The sequence below is a fragment of the Microcaecilia unicolor genome, chromosome 8 (assembly GCF_901765095.1).
Source record: "Microcaecilia unicolor chromosome 8, aMicUni1.1, whole genome shotgun sequence".
In the NCBI taxonomy this organism is placed as follows: Eukaryota; Metazoa; Chordata; class Amphibia; order Gymnophiona; family Siphonopidae; genus Microcaecilia; species Microcaecilia unicolor.
Window position 1 is genome coordinate 110,795,277 of NC_044038.1, and position 13,123 is coordinate 110,808,399.

The 13,123-nt window shown below is 48.6% G+C and overlaps 1 protein-coding gene across 5 annotated transcripts in view; it reads right to left on the reverse strand.

Annotated features, from left to right (window-relative positions):
- LCP2 (lymphocyte cytosolic protein 2) overlaps nt 1-13,123 on the reverse strand; it is an 888,998-nt gene that overhangs the window by 397,293 nt on the left and 478,582 nt on the right. For all 5 annotated transcript variants that reach the window (XM_030211064.1, XM_030211063.1, XM_030211062.1 and 2 more), the window contains one exon: nt 74-160. In XM_030211064.1, the coding sequence (XP_030066924.1) occupies nt 74-160 (87 nt within the window). The remainder of the gene's footprint in view (nt 1-73; nt 161-13,123) is intronic.

Here is a 13,123-nt window from a genome sequence, read left to right on the forward strand (position 1 = left end):
TTAAATCTTTCCTGGATCACATGGGGTGGGGGGGGTCAGCAGCAGAACAATCCAATAAACACAAAACACTGACCTTGTGGTGTGTAGTCTCTCTCAGGATTCGGAGCTCCTGGATGAACAAATGGAGGCTTTTTGGTTCTGTCAACAATGGGAGCAGGGACTGTATAAGGGAAATCAGACATTATATCATATAAAGATAGTAAAACCTTCAAATGGTGATCTTATAAGGTCGCTTTCTGAGTTTTTTATATATAAAACTGAGATCTCTTAATATATCATATCAGGGGAGAACAATTTCCCCACCAATATGCTTCAGAAACCTGAGAAAAAAACATCCATAGAAACATAGGGGTCGATATTCAAAGCGATTTAATGGCCAGAAATGGGGCAACTGCTAATTTTCAGTAGCACTTAACTGGTTAGTGCTGCTGAAAATGACCACTTGGCAACAAACTGAAAACTGGCTATATTGGAGGCGTTCCAGGGGCAGAGTCAGCAATTGGTTAACTGCATAAATAGGACCTATCTTTCATGTGGTAACCCATAGCCGGTTAAGTGCTGAATATTTTTATGAGGTGGTAACTCATAGCCGCTTAAGTGCTGATTATCTTTATGCGGTGGTAACCCATAGCTGATTAATTAAGTGCTGAATATCTTTATGCAGAGGTAACCTAGAGCCGCTTAAGTACTGAATATTTTTATGTGATGGTAACCCATAGCCCCTTGAGTGCTAAATATCTTTATGTGGTAGCCCATAGCCATTTAATTGCTGAATATCTTTATGTGGTGGTAACCCATAGCCGCTTAAGAACTGAATATACTTATGCAATAACCCATAAAGTCCTGAATATCTTTATGCAGTGGTAACCTATAGCCGGTTAAGTGCTGAATATCTTTTTGTGGTGGTAACCCATAGCCGCTTAAGTGCTAAATATCTTTATGAGTTGTAACCCATAGATGCTTAAGTGCTGAATATCTTTATGAGGTGGTAACCCATAGTTGGTTAACTGCTAAATATCTTCATGCGGTGAAAACCCATAGCCGCTTAAGTGCTAAGTTTATTTATGCCGCTTAGGTAATGAATATTTTTATGTGATGGTAACCCATAGCCGCTTAAGTACTGAATATATTTATGTTATAACCCATAAAGTACTGAATATTTTTATGCGGTTGTGACACATAGCCACTTAAGTGCTGAATATCTTTATGTGGTGGTAACCCATAGCCACTTAAGTGCTGAATATCTTTATGCGGTGGTAACCCATAGCCGCTTAAGTACTGAATATCTTTATGTGATGGTAACCCATAGCCACTTAAGGTAAAATTATGTATCATACCTGATAATTTTCTTTCCATTAATCATAGCTGATCAATCCATAGACTGGTGGGTTGTGTCCATCTACCAGAAGGTGGAGATAGAGAGCAAACTTTTGCCTCCCTATATGTGGTCATGTGCTGCCGGAAGCTCCTCAGTATGTCGATATCAAAGCTCCATCCGCAGGACTCAGCACTTAGAGAATTACACCCACAAAGGGACACTCTGCCCAGCTCACCACCGCCGAAACGGGGGAGGGGAATTAACCCAGCTCATCCCCACACAAGTGGGGGAGGGGAATCCGTCCAGCTCATCCCCGCGGAGCGGGGGAGGGACACCACCCCGCCGATGCGGGGGGATCTGGCTTATCCTACAACCGCAACCGCGGGAGGAGCTGACTGACCCTAACACCGCTGAAGCGGGAGGGTACAAAGCTGCCCTACAGCCGCACGAAGCGGGAGGGAGTGCCGGCAGAATTTATGTCTCAATCCAGCCCCGTAAAACGGAGGGGAGAGGAATGCAGCAGCTCACTGTAACACAAACTCGTCTCAACTCTTGAAGAATCCAATTGAAAAAACTTGAACACGAAGTCTTCCTGAACAGGAACTGAAGACTAAACTTGAATCTGAAATGCAACCAGAATATAAACAGTACAGATATCTGGGAGGGGCTATGGATTGATCAGCTATGATTAATGGAAAGAAAATTATCAGGTATGATACATAATTTTACCTTCCATATCATCAAGCTGATCAATCCATAGACTGGTGGGATGTACCGAAGCAGTACTCACCCAGGGCGGGACATTGAAATCCCTGACCGCAACATTGAAGCTCCAAACCGGGCCTCCGCCCGAGCAGCCACAGTCAAGCGGTAATGCCTGGAGAAGGTATGGGCCGATGCCCAAGTTGCCGCCTTGCATATCTCTTCCAAGGAGACGGACCCGGCCTCTGCCATCGAGGCCGCCTGAGCTCTAGTGGAGTGAGCCTTCAGCTGAATAGGCGGCACCTTCCCCGCAGCCACATAAGCCGCTGCAATGGCTTCCTTGACCCATCTTGCCACTGTAGGCTTAGAAGCCTGCAGACCCTTACGAGGACCTGTAAACAGGACAAACAGATGATCCGATTTCCGGAAATCATTGGTCACTTCCAAGTATCTGATGATGACTCGTCTCACATCCAGAAATTTGAGAGCAGAGTATTCCTCTGGGTAGTCCTCCCTACGAAAGGAAGGGAGACAGAGCTGCTGATTCACATTGAAGCGAGAAACAATCTTGGGCAGGAAGGAAGGCACTGTGCGAATAGTCACTCCTGCCTCAGTGAACTGCAGAAAAGGCTCTCAACATGAGAGTGCCTGGAGCTCGGAAACCCTTCTGGCTGAAGTGATAGCCACCAAAAAGACTGCTTTCAACGTCAGGTCTTTCAGAGATGCCCTAGACAAGGGTTCAAAAGGCGGCTTCTGCAAGGCTCTTAGCACCAGGTTGAGATTCCACGCAGGCACCACTGAGTGCAGAGGAGGGCGCAGGTGATTAACTCCCTTGAGAAAGCGCACCACATCTGGCTGCGAAGCCCCTGAAGCAAGCCAGAGCCGCTACCTGGACTTTAAGGGAACTGAGCGACAGGCCTTTCTCCAGACCTTCTTGCAGGAACGCCAACACTGAAGAAATTGGAGCAGTGAAGGGAGAAAGTGAGCCTGCTTCACACCACGCTGCAAAGGTACGCCAAACCCTGGCGTAAGCAGTAGAAGTAGAGCGCTTCCTCGCTCTCAGCATAGTGGCGATGACCTTGTCTGAGAAGCCCTTCTTTCTCAGACGCTGCCGCTCAATAGCCAGGCCGTAAGACCAAAGGGGGAGGGATCCTCCATCACCACGGGACCCTGATGTAACAGGCCCTGCTCCACTGGCAGCCGCAGAGGAACGTCGACTGAGAGCCTGATCAGGTCTGCATACCAGGGACATCTGGGCCAGTCCGGACCCACCAGGATTATCCGGCCCGGATGCTTTCCCACCCGGTCTAGCACCCTGCCCAACATGGGCCAGGGCGGGAACACATAGAGAAGCTCTTATGTCGGCCACCGTTGGAGAAGAGCATCTACTCCCAGGGATCGAGGGTCCCGTCCTCTGCTGAAAAAGCGCGGCACTTGGCAATTGGCCGATGACGCCATCAGATCTAGGCTCGGCTGGTCCCAGCACTTCGTGATGTCCAAGAACGCCTGAGCAGATAGCTGCCACTCTCCGGGCTCCAAGGTATGGCGACTGAGAAAGTCCGCCTTGACATTCATGACTCCGGCAATGTGGGCCGCTGACAGCTGTTCCAGGTTCGCTTCCGCCCACTGGCATAGATTCATGGCCTCCTTGGCTAGAGGGGCGCTCTTGGTAACTCCCTGGCGGTTGACATAGGCCACAGCCGTGGCATTGTCCGACAGGACCCGTACTGGCTTCAACGCCAGTACCGGGATGAACTCCAAAAGCGCCAACCGAATGGCTCTGAGTTCCAGGAGGTTGATAGACCACTTTGCCTCTGCAGGAGACCAGAGCCCCTGCGCTGTCCTTCCCAAGCAGTGGGCTCCCCAGCCCGACAAAGAGGCATCCGTCGTGACGACAATCCACTCCGGGGTCACCAGAGGCATTCCCGCAGACAACTTGTCTGTCTGCATCCACCAGCTCAGCGCCTTGCGCACTGCTGGGTCCAAGGGAAGACGCACAGCATAATCCTCCGACATCAGAGTCCAGCGCTGCAGCAGAGAGTGTTGTAGTGGTCTCATATGAGCCCTGGCCCAGGGCACTACTTCCATCGTGGCCGTCATAGAGCCCAACAGCTGCACATAGTCCCAAGCCCGAAGAGGAGAGGCTACTAGGAACTGGTCCACCTGAGCCTGAAGTTTGACAATCCGATTGTCTGGCAGGAACACTCTGCCCACTTGGGTGTCGAATCGAACTCCCAGATACTCCAGGGACTGAGTCGGGCGCAGCTGGCTCTTCTCCCAGTTGATGATCCATCCCAGGGAGCTCAAAAGAGCAATCACCCGGTCCACAGCCTTGCCGCACTCTGCATAAGAGGGGGCTCGGATCAACCAGTCGTCCAGATAAGGATGGACTTGTACTCCTTCCTTTCGCAGGAAGCCGCGATGACCACCATTACTTTGGAAAAGGTCCGCGGAGCAGTTGCCAACCCGAAAGGGAGGGCTCTGAACTGGAAGTGTCGTCCCAGGACTGCAAAACGCAGAAAGCGTTGATGAGGAGGCCAGATGGGAATATGCAGGTACGCTTCCTTGATGTCCAAGGAAGCCAAGAACTCTCCTGCCTTCACTGCCGCTATAACAGAGCGGAGAGTCTCCATGCGAAAGTGCCGCACTTTCAAGGCCCGATTGACCCCTTTGAGGTCGAGGATAGGCCGGACAGAACCTCCTTTCTTTGGTACCACAAAGTAAATGGAGTAACGTCCCTTGCCAAGCTGATTTTCTGGCACCGGAACGACCGCACCCAGGCGGATCAGGTTGTCCAAGGTCTGCTGCACTGCCACAGCTTTGACCGGAGACTTGCAGGGAGAGAGTACAAACCCGTCTCTTAAGGGTCGGCAGAACTCTAGCTTGTAGCCGTCTCTGATGACTTCCAGCACCCAAGCGTCTGAAGTTACTTTGGTTCACTCGCCCAGAAACGAGGACAGCCGTCCTCCAATCTGCACTGGGCCATGGACCAAGACCCCGTCATTGGGTACGAGACCCTAGGGGAGGACCGGAGGGCGTACCTCCGGGACGGCGGTCTCTGCGAAAGGAATGTTGCTTGGGGGAGAAGTTCCTTTTGAAGGAAGAGGGGGCAGAGGAGCCCGACTTGCCCGGGCGGTACCGACGGGCTTCTTGAAACCGTCCTCTGGAGATCCCGGGGCGAGCACTGGCCCGAGCCCTGACCTCTGGTAACCTCTTGCCCTTAGACGTGCCGAGATCGGTCACGATTTTGTCCAGCTCGACCCCAAAGAGCAGCTTGCCTTTAAAAGGCAACTTAGCCAGGCGGGACTTAGAGGCGTGGTCCGCAGACCAATGTTTCAGCCAAAGCCAGCGCCGCGCAGAGACTGTCTGAGCCATGCCTTTAGCCGAGGCTCTCAAGACATCATACAGTAAGTCTGCCAAATAAGCCAAGCCCGATTCCAGGGCCGGCCAGTCAGCCCTCAAGGAAGGATCCGAGGGGGAAGCCCGCTGCACCAACGTCAGGCACGCCCTGGCCACATAGGAGCCGCAAACTGAGGCCTGCAAACTTAAGGCAGCCGCCTCGAAGGACGACCTTAAAGCCGCTTCCAATCTTCTGTCTTGGGTGTCCTTTAGTGCTGTGCCACCTTCCACCGGCAACGCCGTTTTCTTAGTCACCGCAGTGATTAAAGAATCCACGGTAGGCCAAACAAAGGCCTCACGCTCACTTTCAGGCAAAGGATAGAGGCGGGACATAGCCCTAGCCACTTTGAGGCTCGCTTCCGGGACATCCCATTGAGCCGAAATTAAGGTGTGCATGGCATCATGCACGTGGAAGGTTCTAGGCGGGCGCTTCGTCCCCAGCATAATGGCGGAGCCAACAGGGGCTGAGGGAGAGACGTCCTCCGGAGAGGAAATCTTCAAAATGCTCATGGCCTGCATTAACAGGTTGGGCAAATCCTCTGAGCGAAAGATCCGTGCTGCAGAGGGGTCATCCGCTCCATCCGAGCGGGAATCCGTCTCCTCCAAGGAATCCCCAAAGGACCGTTGGGAGAACTCAGATACGCTGCCCTCATCTACATCAGAGGAAACAGCGTCCTCTAAGGCCTGGGCATCCACCCGAGGGCGTTTACTTCCGGGGGCCTCAACCCCTTTATCGGACAAGGGAGAAGGGGCAGCGTTTTGCATAAGAAAGGCCTGATGCAGCAGCAAAATAAACTCGGGGGAGAAACCCCCCAGACTGTGCACTTCAGCAGCTTGGGCCACAGCCCTAGACGCACCCTCAACCGGCGCTCACAAGAGCGGGGGAGAACCATGCTGCGCATCCAAGATGGCGTCCGGCGCGACACTCCGCGAAGGAGCCGCGCGGGAAGAACGGCGCTTAACTTTAGCCGCTTTTTTGCCGTCGCCCAAATCAAGGGCGGCCATGGCATTAACGTCTCCCAGCTCAAGGGCGGCCCAAGAAGAAGCCGTCCGAGCAGAGTGGCCGGCCAAGATGGCGGAGGCGAGCAGCGGGGGATGGGCGTTTATGGCGGGAAAAACCGCCGCACCGGAGGAAGACCCGGGACACTGACCGGCCTCCAAACTGACACCCAACAAGGGCGAATCAGATTTTAAAACCCCCGCATCCCCGTTAGAAGCGCACACGCGGTCCGGGGAGCGATTCTTCGCGCCCTCGCCCTCCGACACCATAGGCCACGTGGAGATCAATCGGGGAACCCCCTGCCCGCTATAAAAAAGTAAAAATTACCTGCTTCTCGCTCCGAGCTGTAACGACCTGGTGTCCCAGTGAGTAGCTGCAATCAACGTTTAAATAAACGTCGAAATAAACGCCCTTAAAGATGTTCAAAATTTTTTTTTTTTTTACGGAGCCAGCGGGAGGGGGGAGAAAAGGAGGGACCTGGCGCCACCAGGTTTGCACTTGCTCAAGAAGAGCCCTCAACCCCAGGCACTCAACAAAACCTAAAAATTAGGCTTGGAGGCCTAGCCAGAGCTGCTGCTGTGTGTGACCACCACCTGCTGAGATAGAGAACATACTGAGGAGTTTCCGGCAGCACATGACCACATATAGGGAGGCAAAAGTTTGCTCTCTATCTCCACCTGCTGGTAGATGGACACAACCCACCAGTCTATGGATTGATCAGCTTGATGATATGGAAGTGCTGAATATACTTATGAAATAACCCATAAAGTCCTGAGTATCTTTATGCAGTGGTAACCCATAGCCGGTTAAGTTCTGAATATCTTTTTGCGGTGGTAAGCCATTGCCACAAGTGCTAAATATCTTTATGTGGTAGCCCATAGCCATTTAATTGCTGAATATCTTTATGCAGTGGAAACCCATAGCCATTTAATTGCTGAATATCTTTATGCGATGGTAACCCCTAGCCACGTAATTACTGACTATCTTTATGTGATGGTAACCCATAGCCGCTTAAGTACTGAATACCTTTATGTAATGGTAACCCAGAGCCGCTTAAGTGCTGAATATCTTTATGCGGTGGTAACCCATAGCTGATCAATTAAGTGCTGAATATCTTTATGCAGAGGTAACCTATAGCCGCTTAAGTACTGAATATCTTTATGTGATGGTAACCCATAGCCCCTTGAGTGCTGAATATCTTTATGTGGTAGCCCATAGCCATTTAATTGCTGAATATCTTTATGCGGTGGTAACCCATAGCCGCTTAAGTACTGAATATACTTATGCAATAACCCATAAAGTCCTGAATATCTTTATGCAGTGGTAACCTATAGCCGGTTAAATGCTGAATATCTTTTTGCGGTGGTAACCCATAGCCGCTTAAGTACTGAATATACTTATGCAATAACCCATAAAGTCCTGAATATCTTTATGCAGTGGTAACCTATAGCCGGTTAAATGCTGAATATCTTTTTGCGGTGGTAACCCATAGACGCTTAAGTGCTGAATATCTTTATGAGGTGGTAACCCATAGCTGGTTAACTGCTAAATATATTTATGCGGTGGAACCCCATAGCCGCTTAAGTGCTGAATATCTTTATGCGGTGGTAACCCCTAGCCGCTTAATTACTGACTATCTTTATGTGATGGTAACCCATAGCTGCTTATGTGCTGAATATATTTATGTGATAACCCATAAAGTCCTGAATATCTTTATGCAGTGGTAACCCATAGCCAGTTAAGTGCTGAATATCTTTATGTGGTATCCCACAGCCAGTTAATTGCTGAATATCTTTATGCGATGGTAACTCCTAGCTGCTTAAGTACTGAATATCTTTATGTGATGTTAACCCATAGCTGCTTAAGTGCTGAATATCTGTATGTGGTATCCCATAGTCAGTTAAGTGCTGACTATCTTTGTGCGGTGGTAACCCATAAATGCTTAGGTGCTGAGTACTTTTATGCGGTGATTACCCATAGCTGCTTAAGTGCTGAATATTTTTATGCGGTGATTACCCATAGCTCCTTATGTGCTGAATATCTTTATGCAGTGGTAACCCATAGCTGATTAATTAAGTGCTGAATATCTTTATGCAGTGGTAACCTATAGCCAGTCAAGTGCTGAATATCTTTATGCTGTGGTAACCCATAGCCGGTTAAGTGCTGAATATCTTTATGCAGTGGTAACCCATAGCCGCTTAAGAGCTGAATATCTTTATGCGGTGTAACCAGTGGTGTGCTGGAGCAGGCTCTCACAGGCTCGCAAGAGCCTGTTGTTAAGTTTTTAAGAATTTTGGGAGCCGGTTGTTAATGTAGGGCCCTCCATGGCTACTTTAACAACTGGCTCCCAAAATGTGGGCTTGGGCCCCCTGCTGAATTCTCTTTTACTTTGCTGGTGGGGATGCTGAGCCTTGCCAGCCAAGTAAATAGACTACTGCTGCTCCTCGCTCCTTGTTTCCAGCTCTGGACAGCAAGCTGGGACTTCTCGAGCGTGTGAGAGAAGTTCCAGCATGCTGCTCAGAGTAAGACGTTGGAAGTGGTGGCAGTCCATTTATTGGCTGCCAGCAAAGGTATGCCTAGCGTGCCCGCATGAATGGAGGGAGGAGAGAGAGACAAGTGTTGCTCCCCCCTCCACCCCCACCCAGCCACCTCTGGCCCTTCCAACTGCAGAGCTGGCTACGTCAGGAGAAAGAGCCTGTTGTTAAAAAATTTACCAGCACACCCCTGGGTGTAACCCATAGCCGGTTAAGTGCTGAATATCTTTATGTGGCAACCTATAGCCGGTTAAGTGCTGAATATATTTATGGGATGGTAACTCCTAGCTGCGTAATTACTGACTATCTTTATGCAGTGGTAACCCATAGCTGCTTAAGTGCTGAATATCTTTATGCAGTGGTAACCCATAGCTGATTAATTAAGTGCTGAATATCTTTATGCAGTGGTAACCTATAGCCGCTTAAGTACTGAATATCTTTATGTGACGGTAACCCATAGCCCCTTGAGTGCTGAATATCTTTATGTAGTAGCCCATAGCCATTTAATTGCTGAATATTTTTATGCGGTGTAACCCATAGCCGGTTAAGTGCTGAATATCTTTTTGCGGTGGTAACCAATAGCTGATTGACTAAGTGCTAAATATCTTTATGCGGTGGTATCCCATAGCCGGTTAAGTGCTGATTATCTTTATGCGGTGGTAACCTATAGCTACTTAGGTGCTGAATATTTTTATGCGGTGATTATCCATAGCTGCTTAAGTGCTGAATATTTTTATGCGGTGATTATCCTTAGCTCCTTAAGTGCTGAATATCTTTATGCTGTGGTATCCCATTATTGGTTAAGTGCTGAATATCTTTATGCAGTAGTAACCCATAGCCGGTTAAGTGCTGAATATCTTTTTTGTGGTATCCCACAGCCAATTAATTACTGAATATCTTTATGCGGTGGCAACCCATAGCTGCTTAAGCGCTGAATTTCTTTATGCAGTGGTAACCCATAGCTGCTTAAGCGCTGAATTTCTTTATGCAGTGGTAACCCATAGCCGCTTAAGTGCTGAATAAATTTATGCAATAACTCATAAAGTGCTGAATTTCTTTATGCAGTTGTAACCCATAGCCGCTTAAGTGCTGAATATCTTTATGTAGTAACCCATAGCCGACTAACTGCTGTATATCTGTATGTGGTGACCCATAGCTGCTTTAGTGCTGATTATCGCATTTAACCAGCTATGCCTTAGCTGGCTCTGGAAACCCAGAAACTGAATGCTTGTGCTGGGACATGGCTTTGCATTGAATTTTTGGGTTTAACAGAGGCGGTGGTCAGTAAAATGCTATCACTTCTGGCTGAACATCAGGTACATAGAAACAGAAAAAAAAGGCTCATAGAAAAATGACACATCCTGCAAAGAAGCAACAGACACCGCAATGACCCTGGTAGATCATAACTAGTAAGTGCGATCTGTCTGTACAGAACTATGTAACATGGGCCAGTATTTGAGTTGTGAGGACAGATATTATTTCAGAAACTAGTGTCTGTGCTGTAAGGGACAGGGACTCCCAATGTAACTGAGAACAACATCTGAGCTGTAATGTAGTAGTGAGAAAGTAAGGGTGGTGCCAGGCAAACTTCCATAGTCTGTGTCACAAAAATGGGAAAGTTGAATCAGGATCGAGTATGCATACTTTATTTCACATTCAAAGACCACAAACTGTAGCAGCACACTTAATCCACCAAGAGGGGCATAATCGATCGGAAACGCCTATCTCCATGGGCGTTTATCTCCGAGAACGGGTCTGTGAAGGGGCGGGCTGAACCGTATTTTCGAAAAAATGGACGTTTTTGAGCTGGGCGTGTTTTTTTTAGCGATAATGGAAACTAAAAACGCCCAGCTCAAAAACGTCCTAATCCGAGCCATTTGGTCGTGGGAGGGGCCACGATTCGCAGTACACTCGCCCCCCTGATATGCCAGGACACCAACTGGGCACCCTAGGTCAGTGCGGTGGACTTCAGAAAAAGCTCTCACATGCATAGCTCCCTTACTTTGGGTGCTGAGCTCCCAACCCCCCTCCCCCAAAACCCACTACCCACAAATGTACAACACTACCATAGCTCTTAGGGGTGAAGGGGGCACCTACATGTGGGTATAGTGGGTTTTGGAGGGCTCCCATTTACCAGCACAAGTGTTACAGGTGGGGGGGGGGATGGGCCTGGGTCCACCTGGCTGAAGTGCACTACGATACCCACTAAAAGTGCTCCAGGGACCTGCATACACGCAGGCCTCTAGGACTTGTTACTGCTGTATAACATTGGCACACCAGTTGACACCTGAAGACTAATCTCTTTGAAAATGTCCTTTATTTGAATAAGCACGTTTACTCACAGTTAACTGCAGATCAGAGGTTGTGCCCCACTGGCAACGAGTCTCCCTGGTAGTGAGATTAGCAGGTCAGAGCTGGCAGAATGTTTTACAATGCCCTCTTTCAGCCACATTCAAGGTAAGAACTAAGTTCTCTAACGTGGCTAACACATGGAAGGGATCTAAAACTGGCTTACAAAAATGACCACTACCTCATGGACTACCGGAAACACAACAGGGCACACTCTGACCCAGTAGGCAGGGGGAAAAGCACCACGGGAGAAGAGCCTACCAACTACCAACATCGTGAGACTGTAACAGAAGCTAATGAAATCACGGAGCCCAATACCCTACACCCACCACAATGCAATGCTGATGTGACCCTGTAGTGTACCCGAGAGCCACATCTGACCCAGGGAAAGGCTGTGAGAGGATCGAACATATTCTGCTGTCATGGAGGTGGGTACGGCATTTGAGGCTGGAAAAAAAGTTTTTAAAACGCCTTTTTTTTTTCGATTATCAGCTAAAGACGCCCATCTCTCCTCGGCTGATAACCACGCCCCAGTCCCGCCTCCACCACGCCTCTGACACACCCCCGTCAACTTTATTCGTTTCCACGACAGAGTGCAGTTGGAAACGCCCAAAATCGGCTTTCGATTATACTGATTTGGGTGCCTTTGCGAGAAAAACGCCCATCTCCCAATTTGGGTCGAAATATAGGCGTTTTTCTCTTTTGATTATAAGCTGGCAAGTCAACTTAAAAAAATTATTCAGATATTATTTAAACACCGTAGTGGTGACACTAAGAATTACTCCCCCACTTCATCATTGGTCCTTGTTGCTTCTTCGTTACTATGCTGCAGACAAAATATAAAGCCACTGTTCCAAATGATTCCCCTCCTTCCTGCCCCCCCATCAGCAGAGCCTGAACCCCTCCTGGCCTTCCCTTCGCTAGCAATGCCCATCCCCCTCCTGGACCTTCCCCCAAGTAGTAGCAGATCACCTGAGGCTATCAGAAGAGGCCTGGTGGTCTAGTTGTTGTTGGGCTAGGAGGAAACCCCATGTGCTCCTGTCCTCAGAGCTTCTGTTAAAAATGGTGGCCATGACCTCCAGCAGTAGTTTTGTGGTACATAAGTGTTGCCATACTGGGACAGACCGAAGGTCCATCAAGCCCAGCATCCTGTTTCCAACAATGGCCAATCCAGGTCACAAGTCCTTGGCAAGATACCAGAAAAGTACAATACATTTTATGCTGCTTATCCTAAAAATAAGCAGTGGATTTTCCCCGTCCATTTTAATAACGTTGTATGAACTTTTCCTTTAGGAAGCCATCCAAACCTTTTTTAGACCTCGCTAAGCTAACAGTTTTTACTACACTCTCTGCCAACAAATTCCAGAGTTTAATTACACGTTGAGTGAAGAATTTTCTCCGATTTGTTTTAAGTTTACTACTTTGTAGCTTCATTGCGTGCCCCCTAGTCCTGGTATTTTTGGAAAGAGTAAACAAGCAATTCACATCTACCCGTTCTACTCCACTCATTATTTTAGAGACCTCTATCATATCTCCCCTCAGCCATCTCTTCTCCAAGCTGAAGAACCCTATCTGCTTTAGCACTACTGATAGAGGCTGCCCCCTAGCAAAAAGCTCCATTGTCAGGGTGAACAACAATGAAGAAAGTGGACATCCCTCTCTAGAACTCATACAAAGTGGAATATAGTCAGTTAGAAACCTGTAAATGCATCATATTTACAACTGCCTTTCTGTACTTGGCATTATGACTAATTGCCAAATGCCCTGTTTGTAAAGCCAGCATTTTATCATGAAAGTGTGTAACCTGTGGAGTGTAGGTAT